The 19,657-nt window shown below is 50.8% G+C and overlaps 1 protein-coding gene across 1 annotated transcript in view; it reads left to right on the plus strand.

Moving 5' to 3' along the window:
• Window positions 1–8,223: 8,223 nt before the first annotated feature.
• LOC140396821 (GDNF family receptor alpha-2-like) overlaps window positions 8,224–19,657 on the plus strand; it is a 431,885-nt gene continuing 420,451 nt past the window's right edge. Inside the window, exons 1-2 of the mRNA XM_072485576.1 lie at window positions 8,224–8,342; window positions 10,902–11,201. Of these exons, the coding sequence (XP_072341677.1) occupies window positions 8,303–8,342; window positions 10,902–11,201 (340 nt within the window). The 5' untranslated portion in view covers window positions 8,224–8,302. The remainder of the gene's footprint in view (window positions 8,343–10,901; window positions 11,202–19,657) is intronic.

The following is a 19,657-nucleotide window of genomic DNA, read 5'->3' on the forward strand; positions in this document are numbered from 1 at the left end:
GTCAAGATTAAACAGTGGAGAGCAGTGATTGATTGGGTTAGGTGGATTGGCCATGTTAAATTGCCCTTAGTGTCCAAAACGGCTAGGTGGGGCTACACATGTTGAGCACATATAAAAAGAGACCGTCACGTTCGGGAATGAGATTTTAATTTTAATTGGTTAAGTTTCCTTTTGCCGTTTTATTTTAGTTACTGTGCCCCACCGGGCTGTCACCACCCTCCCCGCCCACCCGTCATTTGTTTAATTTAGTGATTATTGGTTTTATTAAAAGAGTAGAGAAAGGACTGCTGAGAGATTGGGATGTTGGCAGGCAGGAGGCAGAGGGATGGAACTTTGCATCCTCTGAATAAACCTGCTAACAAGAAAATAATCTGTGTCTCGTTTCGTACTTCATCGGCCCAGGGGGCAAATTAAACAGTGCATTCCATCCGTGCATGTGTGCTCAAATGACTGTGTGATTCTGCGTGCCACGAGTTTGCAAATATGAGTGTTGCACAGAAAGTGGGCTTCAGCCGTGGGTGGCCGTGGGTAAGTGAGTGTGAGTGAATGTGTGTGTGAGCGCACATAGAATCATAGAATTTACAGTGCAGAAGGAGGCCATTCGGCCCATTGAGTCCGCACCGGCCCTTGGAAAGAGCACCCCATTTAAGTCCACACTTCCAACCTGTCACCGAAACCCAGTAGCCCCACCTAACCTTTTTGGCAATTTAGCATCCACCTAACCTGCACATCTTTGGACACCGGGGAAACCGGAGCACCCGGAGGAAACCCACGCACACACGGGGAGAACGTGCAGACTCCGCACAGATAGTGACCCATACAAGGTCACGCAGCTTGACAACAGACACATGGTCTAGACATGCAATAACATCACTGCTGTGTCTGACACCATGAATGCAGCAGATTATTTGACCTATGCACAGGCTTGACTCGTCCTCACTCAAACTAAATGCACGCTCTCACACACAAGCCCACACACACTCAATACACAGCCCCACATGTGCTCACACCCACAGAATCCCACGCTCACAAGCAAACACCATCCCTCACTGTCATGGGAATGTCACTTCAAGAAATGTTTGTCTTCTCAAGTGATGTCAGTGTGTGGGTGGAGCTGGGCTTTGGCTATGCTTTTTACTTTCATTTTGAGCTGGAAGCTGTTTTTGGCTCTGTATTTTAATATCGTGTTCTGTTGCAGAGCTGCATTCAAACCAAGGTGGTGTATTCTGGCCTGTCTCTCTGCATGCTAAAGAATGTCTCCAGATCACTTGATGGTTTCAAAGTAATATCTGTTTCTGTAAGGAATGCAAACTGTAGCCATCTGGGATGGCCACTTACAAAGGATCCCGGGAAATATGGCCACCTGCAAAGGACCATGGGAAATATGGTCAACCCAGGACTCAGGTGCTCAGAGCTTATGTATATTGGCAACTCAGATAATTAGATGCTATCGAAACCCCCAGCTACTTTGCATTCTAATGGCCCATTTCCCCAGAACAAAAGACCTGTACTCAGGTAACAGATACAGAAACAGACTCATCGGCACCACTCCCTTTGCTCAGGGAGCCCAAAAAGCCAAGGTCAATGACCGCTCAGGACACGCCCCGCCATCAAGGCACCCGCCCCTTTATTGGCCAAAATCGAAGGCAGTAATCGAAGCTTGCCGAATTATTGGATCCAAAGCTAAGGACCGCCCAAAAGAGCGCGAAACCCCAGAAGGATAAAGAGAGACACTGCCATGTGTTCAGTCTCTCTAGGCCCCAGCACTCGGTCTCTCTTGGCCCGACCTACGCCTAAAACCAAGTGCAGAATCACGACCAGAAGACAAGTTCAAGACCAACGATCGCTACTAGACGGATGAGCCCAGCAGAAACTAAGTCACTTCTCCAAACCCAGCCACGCAAGATCCGAACAAAGGCCTTGTTCCTCTGCATAAAGCCGGGTGCCTGAAGTTAAATACAGGTTGTTGTAGTGTTCGGTGTAATTTAGCTTGTAGTGTTTTTTGTTGCATGTCACAGTAATTCTTGTATTTAAATAAACTATCATTGAACTTGAACTAACTAACTGGTTGTTTGGTCTTTGATCGATATCCGGTAAAACCTTGTGGTGGTATCATTTGATACCTGGTGACTCTGAAAAGCAATATCATCATTAATAACTGTCATATCAGTAAGCAGTTAAAAAGAGCAACATTATTGGCGTCTCCGGTGAGAATTGGCAACAAAACCTACTGTCTTTGTTAAAAAGGGTCTTTGACTTATGGATGCTGTTAGGAAAGTTATTAAGGGTTATCTATAGAGTACTGTATTTTTTTTGGTGGGGGGGGGGGGGGTGGCGGGGTTATCAGTGTTGGTAGTTTATAAGATGTTTCCTGTGTGTTTATAAAATGTGAACTGGATTCATAGAATAAACATTGTTTTGTTTAAAAATACTTTGGATCTCTGTTGCATCACACCTGTAACGTGGGCCCATGTGCTCCCCATAACCAAAATCTGTTAAAAGTTGTGGGTCAGGTGATCTCCATGATACACTTTGGTGTTCTCTAAACCCTGGCCCATAATACCACACAGAACCCAACATGTGCACACCCAACCCTCTCTCTCAGACGCACACACACACACTCGTTTCTTGAATACTAGGTTGTATGGATTTAAAATAAAATAGTGTTGACCTTGTTCTCCCCTGCTGATATGAAGACAAAAGTGATCCAAATACTGAAACAGCACTCTGTTCTGCGACTCGCTCACTAACCTCAAGGGTATCTCAATCAATAACCGCTTCTGATGGCGATGATTTCAATTCGTAATAGGTGAACTAAGTTTTGAAAGCGTTTTCTTTCTGGTAATTTAAGAACGTACTCCTGGCTCTATCACTCTCCGAGTCAGGCTGCAGTGAGCAGGTTCCTATGCTGCCTTAATCAATGTCCCACACCTTTATCGGGCGGAAGTTCAATCAGCGAGCTTGAGCAGTCGTGGTACTGTACACTTTCACTCACCTGGAGTACGGGACAGCAGTGACGGAGGCTCCAATGTTCATTCCATCGCACAGCCGCCCACTCTGAGCAGCTGTTTTGGGATGTTTGCTGGGAGTATTGGCAGGCTGTTAATCAACCCATTCGGTCACGTCATGAATGTGCTTTCCTCGACTGTCAAGACCCGGGGTGGGACTTGAACATAAGACTTACAGCTTGAAGGAAGGCAGGGATAGCAACCTACCGGCCACAAAATCTCCCTTACGGCTCAGGCACCGACATACAATGGAGCACAGCAGCCGAACAGCAGGCAAAATGTTTGATCTGAAACATGTGACACTAAAATAGGAGGGAGAGGTGGAAATAAGACATTTACAAATGGATGTGGATAGATTCAGTGAGTGGGCCAAAATGTGGCAGATGGGGTTTAACGTGGATAAGTGTGAGGTTATCCATTGTGGTCGGAAAAATGGAAAGGCAACTTATTACCGCGATGGGGAGAGACTTCAGAGTGTTTCAGTGCAGAGGGATCTGGGTGTCCTAGTGCATGAGTGGCAGCAAGTTAGTCTGCAGGTGCAGCAGGTAATTAGGAAACCAAATGGAATTTTGGCCTTTGTAGCTTTTATAAGGGCAAAGAAAGGAGTTCACGCCGAGTTGGAGAGAAAACAAAACTTATTTTATTTAACATGTTAACTATTCTGCACAGCTCCAGTAGTTCCCCACTGGGTCTGCTCTGGAGATGAGGGGGTTGTCTCCGGAAGAGAGATTGAGCAGTTCAGGCCGATACTCTCTGGAGTTTAGAAGAATGAGGGGAGATCAAATCGAGGGATATAAGATAATAAAAGGTATGGATAAAGTAGACTTGGAGCAGATGCTTCCTCTTGTGGGCCATTCTAGAATGAGCGGTCAGAGTTTTAGGATAAGGGGGATTTAAAACAGAAATGAGGAGAAACTACTTCTCCCAAAGGGCGGTGAATCTGGGGAATTCGCTACCCCAGAGTGCGGTGCATGCTGGGACAGTGAGTCAATTTAAGGAGGAGTTCGATTTTTAATTGGTAATGGGTTGAAGTGTTATGGAGGACGGGCCGGACGGTGGAGTTGGGACCGGGAAGATATCAGCCATGATCACATTGAGTGGCAGTGCAGGCTCGAGGGGTCGAATTGCCCACTCTCTGGCTCCTGGTGCTTATGACTGCAGAGGTTCTTATCCAAGATGCGACAGAATTAATTGAAGTAGGCACACCCCCCAAGCATTCATGTGCGCTGTGACACCAGAGGCTGTAGATGAAAACATGTGTTGTTATCACCAGTCAACACTAACATGTGAATGAGGAGCAGTAGTGAGGCCACTCTGCCCTCCAGCCTGCTCTGCTGTTCAATAAGATCCTGGCTGATCTGATTGTAAGCTGAACCTCACATTCCTGACTCCCTCAGATAAGCTTTCAGCCCCCTCCCCCCATTCTTTTCAAGAATCTATCTCCGGTCAAATCTGGTCTTTAAATGATGGTCATGTTTCCCTGGGTTGGGGAACGTGTTTCTTCTGTTGAACCTGCGGTCGCTTCAAGCCTGTGTCATTGCCTGGACCGATTCTCTATGTAATTGTAACACTAGAGGTCACTCTCAGGCCAGTATTCTGTCTCGTCGGTGAATAATCATCATCCAGCTGAACTTCATTCCATCGCCTGAAGTTATCCCAATCATTTGTTCTGATAGTTCCCCCGATGCAGTCACAGAGTGAACCCCAAGACCGCTGCCAGCTGGGGGGGGGGGGGGGGGGGAAATTAATCTAGTGCCAGAGAAGGACTTGCATGCAAATGCTGATTTTTGGCAACTTTGCGACGTCACTGTATGAATGAAATGAAAATGAAAATCGCGTATTGTCACAAGTAGGCTTCAAATGAAGTTACTGTGAAAAGCCCCTAGTCGCCACATTCCGGCGCCTGTTCAGGGACACAGAGGGAGAATTCAGAATGTCCAATTCACCTAACAATCACGTCTTTCGGGACTTGTGGGGGGAAACCGGAGCACCCGGAGGAAACCCACGCAGACGCGGGGAGAACGTGCAGACTCCGCACAGACAGTGACCCAGCGGGGAATCGAACCTGGGACCCTGGAGCTGTGAAGAGATAGTGCTAAGCACTGTGCCACCGTGATGCCCGTGAAGCAGGCATTCAGCCCAAAAAGTTCATGCTGGTGTTTGTATTTCACCAGAGCCTGCCCCCACCTTTCCTCATCGAGACCTCACGTAAAAACCATCAGTTCCCTTCTCCCTCAATGACATGTCTACCTGGTGGGAGTGAGTTCCACAGTCTCACCCCTCTCTGCATCAAGACCTTTCTTTTGAATCATCGACTGGATGCCTTGGTGACTATCTGATATTGATGATGCTTTTTTTTTTGAAATATGAAGTGTGGGCACTGCTGTACTGTGGGAAACAAGGCAATCGGAAAGCTCCCGCCAACAGCAAGGTGATAATTGACTGAGGGACCAGTATTGGCCAGCAAGCCAGGGCAGAACTCTCTGCCCTGGGATGTTAGAGATGTGACACAATAATGTTTCTGTGGCTTGCTGTTCTTATAGCAACAGAGCCTGTGCGACCTCTGACATGCACCCTCACCCCCGGGAACCAAGGCAGAGACAGATAGGGTTCCCTGTCTAATCTGGAAGAATGCCCGCTCTGACACTGCAGCACTCCCCCAGCACTGCACTGGCTGCCATCTGACCCAGAGTATACTGTGTACCCTGCTAGCGAGCCAGCAACACTGTTTTCATCAACCCATTGTGGGCGCTGGGTAGCACAGGCAGGTCAAACACAGCAGGGAATCTGGAATCCAAGAGTGGGAAAATAAATTGTTCAATGGAAATAGAGGAAACAAAATGAAAAGATACACATCCCTCTCTCTCTTTGTCTCCCCATCTGTCTCTCTCTCTATCTGTCCCTCTCTCCCCATTTGTCTCTCTCTCTGTCTCTCTCTTTCTCTCTCTCTGTCTCCCTCTGTCTGGCTCTCTCTCTCTCTGTTCCTCTCAGCCTTTGCCTCTGTCACTTTTTTCTCTCCCTCTATCACTTTCCCTCCCTCTCTCTCGTGCCCCCTCTGTCTCTGCCTCTCTCTCTCTCTGTCTGTCTCTCTCTCTCCGACTGTCTCTCTGTCTCTCTCTCTGTCTGTCTGCCTCTCTCTCTTTCTCTCTCTCACTGTCTCTCACTCTGTCTCTCTTTCTCTGTCTCTCTCGGTCTCTCTCTCTCTCTGTCTCTCTCTCTGTCTCTCTCTCTCTGCCTGTCTCTCTGTGCCTCTCTCTCTCTCTCCCCCCCTCCCCCTCTCTCTCTGTCTCTCTCTCTCAGTCCCCCCTCCCTCTGTCTCTCTCTCTCTCTCCATCTCTCTCTCTCTCTGTCTCTCTCCCTCTGTCTCTCTCTCTCTCTGTCTGTCTCCCTCTCTCCCTGTCTCTCTCTCTGGCTCTCTCTCTCTCTCTGTCTCTCTCTCTCTCTCTGTCCCTCTCTCTCTGTCTCTCTCTCTCTCTCTCTCTGCCTCTCTCTCTCACTCTCTCTCTCTGTCCCTCTCTCTCTGTCCCTCTCTCTCTGTCTCTCTCTCTCTCTCTCTCTCTCTGTCTCTCTCTCTCTCTCTCTGTCTCTCTCTCTCTCTCTGTCTCTCTCTCTCTGTCTATGATTAATCTAGGACAAAGGTTCGGCACAACATCGTGGGCCGAAGGGCCTGTTCTGTGCTGTATTTTCTATGTTTTCTATGTCTGTCTCCCTCTCTCCCTGTCTCTCTCTCTGGCTCTCTCTCTCCATCTCTCTCTCTCTCAGTCCCCCTCTGTCCTCTCTGTCTCTCTCTCTGTCTCTCTCTCTCTGCCTGTCTCTCTGTGCCTCTCTCTCTCTCTCTCCCTCCCCCTCTCTCTGTGTGTCTCTCTCTCAGTTCCCCTCTCTGTCTTTTTCATCTGTCTTTCTCTCCCTCCATCTGCCCCTCATTGTCTCTCTGTCTCTCTCTCTGTGTCTCTGTCTCTCTCTCTCTGTCTCTCTCTCTCTGTGTCTCTGTCTCTCTCTGTCTGTCTCCCTCTCTCCCTGTCTCTCTCTCTGGCTCGCTGTCTGTCTCTCTCCCTATCTCTCACTCTGTCTCTCTCTGTGTCTCTCTCTGGCTCTCTGTCTCTCACTCTGTGTCTCTCTCTGTGTCTGTCTCTGGCTCTCTCTCTCCATCTCTCTCTCTCTCTCTCTGTCTGTCTCTCCCTCTCTCCCTGTTTCGCTCTCTGTCTGTCTCTCTCTCTCTCTGTCTGTCTCTCTCCATCTCTCTCTCTCTCTGGCTCTCTCTCTCTGCCTTTCACTCTCTTTCCCTGCCTTTCTCCCTCTCCGTCTCTCTCTTCCTCTCCCTCTTTCTCTATCTCTTTCCCTGTCTCTCGTTCTTTCTCTCTCTGTCTCTTTTTCTTTCCGTCTCTCTCGTCCCTTCTGTATCTCTCCCTCCTTCTCCTCCCTCCCTCTCTCTCCCTCTGTCTAACTCCCTCTCCCTCTCTCTCTCTCCCACGTTGGCGGACACTCTGCTGCCTGCCTTTGTGCTGACGCCAATTGCTTTCTCCCTCCTCCCCATTCCCAGCGCAGCTTTCCCCAGACTGGAGTCAGGATCTGCGGGCTCCCTGTGCAGAGAGAGAGAGACAGAGAGAGGTCACCCCCTGCTGCTGCCCCTCCTGCCCCGGGACACAGCCAGCGGAGGGGGCAGGTCGCAGCGGCTGGATGGAGCTGGGAGGCGGGCAGCGCTGGGCAGGGGGCGCGATGCTGCCCACCCGCAGCGGGCACCCGTGAGGGTCGGGCGGCGAGAATCCCGCCCGGCGGGGGGCGACACTTGGCGGCGGGGACGCTTCAATTGCGCCTGGAGCTGGACTTGGAGGAGGCGAGGAGGCTGCGGGCAGAATCGGAGCAGCCGCGGGCGGGAAGCTCGCCCGGCGCCACATCCCGGAGCCGGGGTCAGCCGCACACTTGGCGTTTGCAGCAAGATTGAAGAGTGGATGGAGCTGCCTCACCCGGAGGCTGTGCAGTGAGGGAGAGCAGGAGGAGGAGGAGGAGGAGGAGGGGGGATGGCTCCTGGAGTCTCCGCGATGTGCAATCCGAGCAGAGACATCTCTGGGCTGAGAGACTGAGACCCCCTCCCCAGACAGAGAGACCCCCACCCCCTCCCCAGACAGAGAGACCCCCCACCCCCACCCCCTCCCCAGACAGAGAGACCCCCACCCCCTCCCCAGACAGAGTGACCCCCACCCCCTCCCCAGACAGAGTGACCCCCACCCCCACCCCCTCCCCAGACATAGTGACCCCACCCCCTCCCCACACCCCCACAGCAGAGAGAAGACACCATGTATTGTACCAACCTCTTCATCATCTTCATATTCCTAGGTGAGTGAGAGGAACATCAATATATTTGCACAATGTCTGTGTGTGTGTATGGGTGTGGGGGCTGGGTGGTGAGTGGGTGGGGGGGGGGTATGGGGTACACAGCGACCCATCACCCCCTCCTTGCCCACCTGCCTGACAAGCCCCTGGAGGTGAAGCCCCACTGAGGGGTTGAGAGGCTGAGAGCCTGGGGTTTGGCTCCCCCCCCGCTCCCCAGGGCGGTGGGGGATACCACCAGATGTGCTCCACACTGTCCACAGGGACCTCTGGGGGTGGGGTGGGCATCTGCAGCAATAACCCTGAGCACGGGCATCGGGCGGCCACATTCCCCCACTGGGATCGTACTGGCCCTGAAATAATCCTCCACATGCAACAGGGGAGAGCAAGAGGCTGACAAAATGGTCAGGGTTAGCATGGATGGGGTAGGTGGGGGTTAGGGGTTGGGGGAGGGGGTGCGGGTAGACAGGGGAGGCAGGAGGGACACAGGGGGAGGGATCCGCTCATTGGGGGAGATGTAGAGAGAGGGATAATAGTCAGAATAATCTTGACCAGTATCAGCAGGAGGCTGACATTGACGCTGCAGTGAGGTTACTGTCAACTGGTGGGGGCGAATGGCCTCCTGAGCATTGGGTTGGGTGTCATTATGTACAAACTACCAGTCCTGCCAGTGGGAGAAGGGGACGTGAGAGGAAAGGGCAGGGGAGATAGAGAGAGAGGGGGGAGACATAGAGGGAAACAGAGAGATGCACAGACACAGAGAGAGGAGGTTGAGTGTGAAGTGAGCATAAAATACCGACCAAAACACGCCTGGAGGCAAGACAGAGGAGGGGGTCATGTCAATGCGATCCCAAAATTGTAATGAGTGAGTGAGGAGGGCCAGCCTGAACGAGGGTTCACAAAGTGAGTGCCCAGAGAGAGAGAGATGGAGGAGAATGGGGGAGAGCGGAATTAAACAGGAGTGGAGTTGGGTAGCACACCCCCTCACACAGCGGGAAACTCGCCCGCAGATCACTGGGGGAGGAGGAGGGCGGGGGGGGGGGGGCAGTGTGCAGTCCGGGGCAGTTGTCTGGGAATCCACAATCCTGGCGCACTCTCCCTTTTCCAGGTGTCACATTATTGGAACCCTGGTTTAGCCTCTGAGCCAGGCACTGGGATGTTACGGAGTGCCTCTGAAACATCTCTGGGTGCTGCTGAATCTCTTTCACAAATTCACAAGAACATTTGCTGCCTTTTTCCATCAGAATGGATCAAAGGCAACTTGCTGCTCAGATGTGGGGTTATTTTAATCAATGGATTACCGACAATTAGCTGGTAAGGTTTCCAGTTCTCATTAAATATTCTCAACACTGGGTCAACGGCACATTAGCTGGTTAGACGTCTAGTTGGAGCTGTATTAATGGGTTAAAATAACATTACCTGGTTAAATTACTACTTAGGGCTGTGTTAAGAGACAGCATCTGGTTAGAATACTAGTTAGGGTTGTATTAATGGTTTAGTGGGACATTACCTGGTCAGATAACTAGTTAGGGCCATATTAATGGATTAGGGGGACTATGCCTGGTTAGATTACTAGTTAGGGCCATATTAATGGATTAAAGGGACATTGTGTGGTTAGATTAATAGTTAGGGTCGTATTAATGGTTTACTGGGACGTTACCTCTTTAGATAAATAGTTAGGACAATTTTAATGGCTTAAAGGGACATTGTTTGGTTTGATTACTAGTTAGGACTGTATTAATGGATTAGAGGGACATTAGCTGGTTAGATGACTAGTTTGGGCTGTATTCATTGATTAAAGGGACATTAGCTGGTCAGATTACTAGTTAGGGATGTATTAATGGATTTGAAGGACATTATTTGGTTAAATTAATAGTTAGGGACGTATTAATGGATTAGAGGGACATTATTTGGTTAGATTATAAGTTTGGGCTGTATTAATGGAATATTGGGACACTGTCTGGTTAGATTACTAGTTAGGGATGTATTAATGGATGAATGGGACATCACCTGGTTAGATTACTAGTTAGGGATGTATTAATGGATGAATGGGACATCACCTGGTTAGATTACTAGTTAGGGATGTATTAATGGATGAATGGGACATCACCTGGTTAGATTACTAGTTTGGGCTGTATTAATGGATGAATGGGACATCACCTGGTTAGATTACTAGTTTGGGCTGTATTAATGGACGAATGGGACATCACCTGGTTAGATTACTGGTTTGGGCTGTATTAATGGATGAATGGGACATCACCTGGTTAGATTACTAGTTTGGGCTGTATTAATGGATGAATGGGACATCACCTGGTTAGATTACTGGTTTGGGCTGTATTAATGGATGAATGGGACATCACCTGGTTAGATTACTAGTTTGGGCTGTATTAATGGATGAATGGGACATCACCTGGTTAGATTACTAGTTTGGGCTGTATTGATGGATGAATGGGACATTACCTGGTTAGATGACTAGTTGAAGCTGTATTAAAGGTGCAGTTCTCACACTCTAACATGTCTTTGTAATATTTGTTTTTTGTTAATCCTTCCTCCTCCATGGTGTAGACGAGGTGCTGCATTCCACTGAGGATCCTGTGCTACCGGCTGGCTGGAGGGTGGACTGCGTGCGTGCCAATGAGTTATGTGCATCTGAGGCAGTCTGCAGCAGCCGCTACAGGACCCTGCGCCAGTGCCTGGCGGGGAAGGCCCCCATGCTCTTTGGTCCTGAGGCCAAGAACGAGTGCATCGTGGCAGTGGTGGCGCTTCAACGAAGCCCGCTCTTTGACTGCCGCTGCAAACGGGCGATGAAGAAGGAGAAACAGTGCCTGGCTATCTACTGGAGCATACACCAGAGCTTACAGCAAGGTAAGACACTCATCGGTTCAAGACGCACACTGGGGGGCTCCGAGGGTTACTATCCAGCAGACGTGAGGTTAACAATCCCACCCTGGCGGTTGGGGAATTGTTCATTGTTCGGTGTTGGAGGCACTGTGAATGGTGAGGAGGATGGAGTGGAACTTCGAAAGGACATGGGCAAGTTGGTGGGGTGGGTGGAGGCACATCAGAATTCAATGCAGACAAGCGTGAAGTGATTTGTTTTGGTTGGGTGGGCGAGACAGTGGCTGGAATTCTCCGGTCCACGGGATACATTGTCCCCATAAGCAGTACCCCCCCCCCCCCCCCCCCCCCACTGCAACATGGGTGGTTTCAATGGGAATTCCCATTGACAAGCGGCAGGGGGATAGACTGGAAAGTATTCCGCTGGAGGTCGGTGACCAGTGCTGTCGCCGCAAGGATCTGTTCTGGGACCTCTGCTCTTTGTGGTTTTTATAAATGACTTGGATGAGGAAGTGGAAGGGTGGGTTAGTAAGTTTGCCAATGACACGAAGGTTGGGGGAGTTAGTCGATGGTGTTGAGGGTTGTTGCAGGTTACAACAGGACATTGACAGGACGCAGAGCTGGGCTGAGAAGTGGCAGATGGAGTTCAACCTAGATAAATGGGAAGTGATTCATTTTGGAAGGTTGAATTTGAATGCTGAATACAGGGTAAAAGGCAGGGTTCTTGGAAGTGTGGAGGAACAGAGAGATCTTGGGGTCCACAAACGTAGATCCCTCAAAGTTGCCACCCAGGTTGATAGGGTTGTTAAGAAGGCGTATGGTGTGTTGGTTTTCATTAACAGGGGGATTGAGTTTAAGAGCCGTGAGGGTTTGCTGCAGCTTTATAAAACCCTAGTTAGACCACACTTGGAATATTGTGTCCAGTTCTGGTTGCCTCATTATTGGAAGGATGTGGATGCTTTGGAGAGGGTGCAGAGGAGATTTACCAGGATGCTGCCTGGACTGGAGGGCATGTCTTATGAAGAAAGGTTGAGGGAGCTAGGGCTTTTCTCACTGGAGCGAAGAAGGCAGAGCGGTGACTTGATAGAGGTGTACAAGGTGATGAGAGGCATGGATAGAGTGGATAGCCAGAGACTTTTCCCCAGGGTGGAAATGGCTGTCACGAGGGGACATAATTTTAAGGTGATTGGAGGAAGGTATAGGGGAGATGTCAGAGGCTCTTTACACAGAGAGTGGTGGGTGTGTGGAATGCACTGCCAGCAGAGGTGGTGGAGTCAGAGTCATTCGGGACATTTAAGCGACTCTCAGACAGGCACATGGACAGCAGTAAATTGAAGGGGTGTAGGTTAGGTTGATCTTAGATTAGGATAAATCATTGTGGGCCGAAGGGCCTGTACTGTGCTGTACTGTTCTATGTCCTAATCCCATCGACAGTGAATGGTGTCCCGCTGGGTGACTGCAGAATCCCTCCCAGGATAAAATACAGAGTACAATTGTAAAGAGGGTGCAGGACAGAGGGCCCTGGGCATCTATGCGCATAAATCACTTGAAGGTGGCAGAACAGGTTGGGAGGATGGTTGATAGAGTCTACATTATCAAGAGGGACATAGAGTTTAGAGGCAGAGAAGTTATGTTTAACTTGGCAAAATACTGGTTTGGGCACTGCTGGATTATTGTGCCCAGTTGTGGGCACCGCACTTTCGGAGGGAAGTGAAGATGTTAGCGAGGGTGCGGAAAAGATTCACGAGGATAGTCCCGGGGATGTGGTTCTGAAGACAGATTGGAGGAGTTGGGACTGTTCTCCTTGGCGATGAGAGGTTGGGAGGAGGTTCGACGGAGGTGCTCAAACTCCCGAGGGGTCTGGACAGAGTGGAGGAGGGAGAAACCGTTCCCATTGGGGGCAGGATCCAGAGGGCCACAGGTTTAAGACCATTAAAAAAAAGAAGCAACGGAGACAGGTGGAAAATGGTGAGCGCACGGCGAGTGGGTAGGATCTGGAATGCACAGCCCGAGAGTGTGGGCGGAAACAGGTTTGATCGAGGCATTCAATCGGGAATTGGATTGCTATCCGAAAATGGAGAACCCTCAGGTTATGGGGAGCAGTCAGGGGAATGGTGCAGCGATGGATGGCCTCTGTCTGCGCTGTAACCAAGCACGCTGCGGTTCTGTGACAAGTTGGTGATGATGGTGTTGCTTCACAGCGCCAGGGTCCCAGGTTCGATTCCCAGCTTGGGTCACAGTCTGTGCGGAGTCTGCACGTTCTCCCCGTGGGTTTCCTCCGGGTGCTCCGGTTTCCTCCCACAAGTCCCGAAAGACGTGCTTGTTAGGTGAATTGGCCGGGACATCGAGTATAAAAACTGGCCAGTCATGTGACAGTTGTACAGAACCTTGGTAAGGCCGCACTTGGAATATTGCGCACAATCCTGGTCATCGCACTACCAGAAGGATGTGGAGGCTTTGGAGAGGGTGCAGAGGTTTACCAGGATGTTGCCCGGTCTGGAGGGCGTGAGCTGTGCAGAGAGGCTGAATAGACTTGGACTGTTTTCAATTAGAATGACGGAGATCGAGGGCGACCTGATCAAGGTCTACAAGATTGTGAGGGGCATGGACAGAGTGGATGGGCAGGCACTCTTTCCCAGGGTGGAGGGGTCAGTCATCAGGGGGCATAGGTTTGAGGTCCGTGGGGCAAAGTTTAGAGGAGATGTGCGAGGGAGGTTTTTACACAGAGGGTGGTGAGTGCCTGGAACGCGTTGCCAGGGGAGGCTGTGGAAGCAGATACATTAACGGTGTTCAAAAGGCATCTTGACAAACACATGGATAGGATGGGTATAGAGGGATACGGCACGAGGAAGTGCTGAGGGTTTTGGCCAAGGGGGGTATCGTGACCGGTACAGGATTGGAGGGCCGAAGGGCCTGTTCCTGTGCTGGATTGTTCTTTAGGTGAATTGGACGTTCTGAATTCTCCCTCTGTGTACCCGAACAGGCGCCGGAATGTGGCGACTAGGGGATTTTCACAGTAACCTCATTGCAGTGTTAATGTAAGCCTGCTGGTGACACTGATAAAGATTATTGTTATATTGTATTAAGGGGACAATTCACAATGGGCAATAAATGCCAAACTGCTCCCATCGCAAGCTCAAATAAGAAGGGAATATCTTCCAGTCTGTTCTCTTTGTCCAATTATATTGGTCCTATTCTAAAAGTAGCAGTGAGCGACGTGCACTTAAACACGGTCCTCGTGCTGGCCACCAGTGAACCTATCGAGCATTTCCACACTCAGTCAGTGATGGAGCTAAAAATAGACACTGGCAGCATGCCTTTCACGTGCTCCCTGTCATTTTGCATGCAAAGTATTCTTCTGTACTTTATTAATTGAAGTCAAGTGAGTTGCGCAGGAATCCTTTATTTTAATTAACATTGCAAAAATGAGACAGTGATTTAAATGAATGATGGTTGATAGTTGATGATCGGAATGCCCACCATCGAGCGTCAGAGAGAGAGAGGGCTCAGAAGTTCTCCCCGAGAATTGCTGCTCTTGCTGCATTAATTTGCAGTAATCTTTTGCAGGAGACGAGTGTGACAAGGGTAGAGTGGCGCTGGAATCTGGTTCGGTTCGGAAAACTGGACCCGCCTCCTTCACCCCCAGCTGCCCGATTTGAGGACGCACGGTGGAGATTGACTGGATGGCGTTTGAGAGATTCCCACCCCTTCCCGTATTTCCGCCTGACCTGAGGGGAGGGGGGGGGGGTCGCTCTCATTGACCCCTCCTTTCCGATTTCCTCCGATTCTGAGCAGTTCCGCTGCCTCGGTTCCCCATGGGGGTTTGTTTGAGCTTCGAGCCTTTGAGGGGACAGATCGGGGCGGGATTCCCCCCACCCCCCGGCTCCTCGATTCTCCGGCCCCGGAGAGCGGCGTACTCTCTGCGTATCCCCTACCTGGGGCCATTGCCAGAGGCCTGACCCGGCATTCTCTGCCCCCGGCCGGGCGGAGTCACAACGCAGTATTTCTAATGAGCTCCAGCCGTTCAGGATACCCGCGTGGCGGCTGCTGACTCAGTCCGTGATCGCTATGGTCGGGGGGGGCCTTCTACGGCACCGGGCTATTTTGGGGCGGTCCGGGTTGGGCACGCGGCCGATCGCGGGCAGTATTTAGGAGGTCCAGCTCCGCGGTCTGAGTTCGCCGTGGAGCACGCCGCGGCCGCTGGAGTCCCCTGCCGTCCGCAGGCGGGGCCTCCGACCCGGAAGTGCGGGGGCCCGTATCGGCAGCTGAAGCTGCTAGATTCACGGCGGGTTCCTGCTAGCCCCCTGCAGGGCGAGGAATATGTGGCCTCCACAGTTTTTACGACGGCGTGGGGACATAGTTCCACAAACGGAGAATCCCGCCCCAGGTCAGCGGGATAGCGGCGCAGATCGACACGGAACTCTGAGCGGGTAAACGAGCGTTCACAGACCCAGGACGTTTGTGCAGAGCTTGTGGACAAGTGAATCTCTCCGATTCCAATAGTGCAAGGGAATAAGATTTGACCTGTGCCTTCCTCACCTGCGGTTCGACACAGTTTGAAAAGTCAGTGTGGTGAAAGGGGGGCTGGAGCAGGTGCTGAGCATGGGTTGGAGGCACAACACTGTTACCCTTCTGGTATTCCCCTCATTCCAACCAAGGTGTGACAATTGGGCAACCCCCATTCGCCATGGTCTTCTTTCAAAACGGAGCAAATTCACCTCTCTAAAGAGTTGAGTCCCTCCCTTCTGTCTGGGTTCTGAAGTCAGGCAGGGTCAAGGGTCTCTGGTCAATCTGCTGGTGGGAATTGAAAGTTGCGCCGGCCCATTTCCGTGGCATTCTCTGCTTGTGCTGACGGCCCATTTTGGGGGGTGTGGCTAAGTGTCTTGGTTGTGCCACAGAGGTCTCAAGGAGCCCTGTTGCCGTGAGCGGTCGCAGAGGAGCTGGGAGAAGGGTCAGGACGCATACGGCCATGAGTGACAAGGTGAGAAATGCAGGGTCCCTTTAAGAGTAAACCAGGTCTCGCTGCAGAGCGGGGAAATGCTCCTGGACTGGGAAAGGATCCAGAGGAGCGGGAACCCGTATTTTGCCTGTGCTGCCGATATCGGTAAGCGGGCATTGACCTGTTTAACAACAGACGAACCGCTGAACACACCCAAGGACAGGTTCCACCTGCCCTGGCTTGATGTCTCCAGCTGGAGTAGATGATCAGTTTTCATCCACAGACCTTTGAACATTTAAGCCCATGCTTCAAAAAAAATGTACACATTGGACGCGGGAGGACGACTCGCTACTTTGGCGTCTCTTTGAACTGGTTCTCACTTATCCCAGCACCTCCCCAATGACCCGCTGTCCAAAATATCTCTCAGACCCTTCCTGGAGGTGGAGGCTCCCCATCTCTTGTGGGAAGATATTGCTCGCATTCGACGCTCCAAAGAACCCCCCCCCCCCAGAGGTTTGAAGCGCCTGAACCGCACCTATCTTCCGCCAGTGTATTGTGTAAAATACTGGGGACGTTTTGAAACACTGGCTTCTGCCGCACGCACGAGACTCGTGATTGTCAACTGCGCCAAAAATATCCCTTTTTTCCCTTCAGAAAGAAGCGACTCCCTCGGATTGTGAAGAACACAGTAATTAGACTCTGCTTGAACCTGGTTGCTTGGCTAATGACTCCAATTTTCTCGCATTATTGTGGAATCAAAGACCTCAGAAGATTCTTCTGCCCTGACAAAAGGAGGAAGTGTAATTATACATTAAGAGGCAGAATGGGACGGCACCTCGGCACAGGGGTTAGCACTGCTGCCTCACGGCGCCAGGGACCCTGGTTCGATTCTGGCCTGGGGGTCACTCTCTGTCGGAGTCTGCATGTTCTCCCCGTGTCTGCGTGCGTTTCCTCCGGCTGCTCCGGTTTCCTCCCACAGTCCAAAGATGTGCGGGTTAGGTGGGGTTACGGGGATAGGGCGAGTGAGGCGGGGGCCTGGGTGGGGCGCTCTTTCAGAGTGTCTGCGCAGACCCGATGGGCCGAATGGCCTCCTTCTGCACTGCACAGGTTCTATGATTCCAAGATGGTGGAAATGCACAGGAGGTCTGTTAGTGACTGGGAGAGGAGCTGGGTCAACCTTTTTCAAAGGATACAGTGAAAGGGACTGGAGGCGGTGAAGGGTGATCACTGGGCTAGCTCGCCTCGAGCGCTGTTATTTCTGCGATAATGCTTGTGCTGTGCGCACTCTAACGCCCTCTCCCACCCTCCACCCTCCCTCTCCCCACCGCTCCCCCTTCCCTGCCAACTGTGAAGCCACAGAAAGTTAAAAGACAGGACCTCGAGGGTTGTAATCTCGGGATTACTCCCTGTGCCACGTGCCAGTGAGGCTAGAAATAGGAAGATAGAGCAGATAAACACGTGGCTAAACAGCTGGTGTAGGAGGGAGGGTTTCCATTATCTGGACCACTGGGAGCTCTTCTGGGCAGGTGTGACCTGTATAAGAAGGACGGGTTGCATCTAAACCGGAGAGGCATAAATATCCTGGCCGCGAGGTTTGCTAGTATCACACGGGAGGGTTTAAACTAGTATGGCAGGGGGGTGGGCACGGGAGCAATAGGTCAGAAGGTGAGAGCATTGAGGGAGAACTAGGGAATAGGGACAGTGTGGCTCTGAGGCAGAGCAGACGGGGAGAAGTTGCTGAACACAGCGGGTCTGGTGGCCTGAAGTGCATATGTTTTAATGCAAGGAGCATTACGGGTAAGGCAGATGAACTTAGAGCTTGGATTACTACTTGGAACTATGATGTTGTTGCCATTACAGAGACCTGGTTGAGGGAAGGGCAGGATTGGCAGCTAAACGTTCCAGGACTTAGATGTTTCAGGCGGGATAGAGGGGGATGTAAAAGGGGAGGTGGAGTTGCGCTACTTGTTCGGGAGAATGTCACAGCTATACTGCGAGAGGACACCTCAGAGGGCAGTGAGGCTATATGGGTAGAGATCAGGAATAAGAAGGGTGCAGTCACAATGTTGGGGGTATACTACAGGCCTCCCAACAGCCAGAGGGAGATAGAGGAGCAGATAGGTAGACAGATTTTGGAAAAGAGTAAAAACAACAGGGTTGTGGTGATGGGAGACTTCAACTTCCCCAATATTGACTGGGACTCACTTAGTGCCAGGGGCTTAGACGGGGCGGAGTTTGTAAGGAGCATCCAGGAGGGCTTGTTAAAACAATATGTAAACAGTCCAACTAGGGAAGGGGCGGTACTGGACCTGGTATTGGGGAATGAGCCCGGCCAGGTGGTAGATGTTTCAGTAGGGGAGCATTTCGGTAACAGTGACCACAATTCATTAAGTTTTAAAGTACTGGTGGACAAGGATAAGAGTGGTCCAAGGGTGAATGTGCTAAATTGGGGGAAGGCTAATTATAACAATATTAGGCGGGAACTGAAGAACATAGATTGGGGGCGGATGTTTGAGGGCAAATCAACATCTGACATGTGGGAGGCTTTCAAGTGTCAGTTGAAAGGAATACAGGACCGGCATGTTCCTGTGAGGAAGAAAGATAAATACGGCAATTTTCCGGAACCTTGGATGACGAGTGATATTGTAGGCCTCGTCAAAAAGAAAAAGGAGGCATTTGTCAGGGCTAAGAGGCTGGGAACAGACAAAGCCTGTGTGGCATATCAGGAAAGTAGGAAGGAACTTAAGCAAGGAGTCAGGAGGGCTAGAAGGGGTCACGAAAAGTCATTAGCAAATAGGGTTAAGGAAAATCCCAAGGCTTTTTACACGTACATAAAAAGCAAGAGGGTAGCCAGGGAAAGGGTTGGTCCACTGAAGGATAGGCAAGGGAATCTATGTGTGGAGCCAGAGGAAATGGGCGAGGTACTAAATGAATACTTTGCATCAGTATTCACCAAAGAGAAGGAATTGGTAGGTGTTGAGTCTGGAGAAGGGGGTGTAGGTAGCCTGGGTCACATTGTGATCCAAAAAGACGAGGTGTTGGGTGTCTTAAAAAATATTAAGGTAGATAAGTCCCCAGGGCCTGATGGGATCTACCCCAGAATACTGAAGGAGGCTGGAGAGGAAATTGCTGAGGCCTTGACAGAAATCTTTGGATCCTCGCTGTCTTCAGGGGATGTCCCAGAGGACTGGAGAATAGCCAATGTTGTTCCTCTGTTTAAGAAGGGTAGCAAGGATAATCCCGGGAACTACAGGCCGGTGAGCCTTACTTCAGTGGTAGGGAAATTACTGGAGAGAATTCTTCGAGACAGGATCTACTCCCATTTGGAAGCAAATGGACGTATTAGTGAGAGGCAGCACGGTTTTGTGAAGGGGAGGTCATGTCTCACTAACTTGATAGAGTTTTTCGAGGAGGTCACTAAGATGATTGATGCAGGTAGGGCAGTAGATGTTGTCTATATGGACTTCAATAAGGCCTTTGACAAGGTCCCTCATGGTAGACTAGTACAAAAGGTGAAGTCACACGGGATCAGGGGTGAACTGAC

Source organism: Scyliorhinus torazame, chromosome 20, assembly GCF_047496885.1.
Source record: "Scyliorhinus torazame isolate Kashiwa2021f chromosome 20, sScyTor2.1, whole genome shotgun sequence".
Lineage (NCBI taxonomy): Eukaryota > Metazoa > Chordata > Chondrichthyes > Carcharhiniformes > Scyliorhinidae > Scyliorhinus > Scyliorhinus torazame.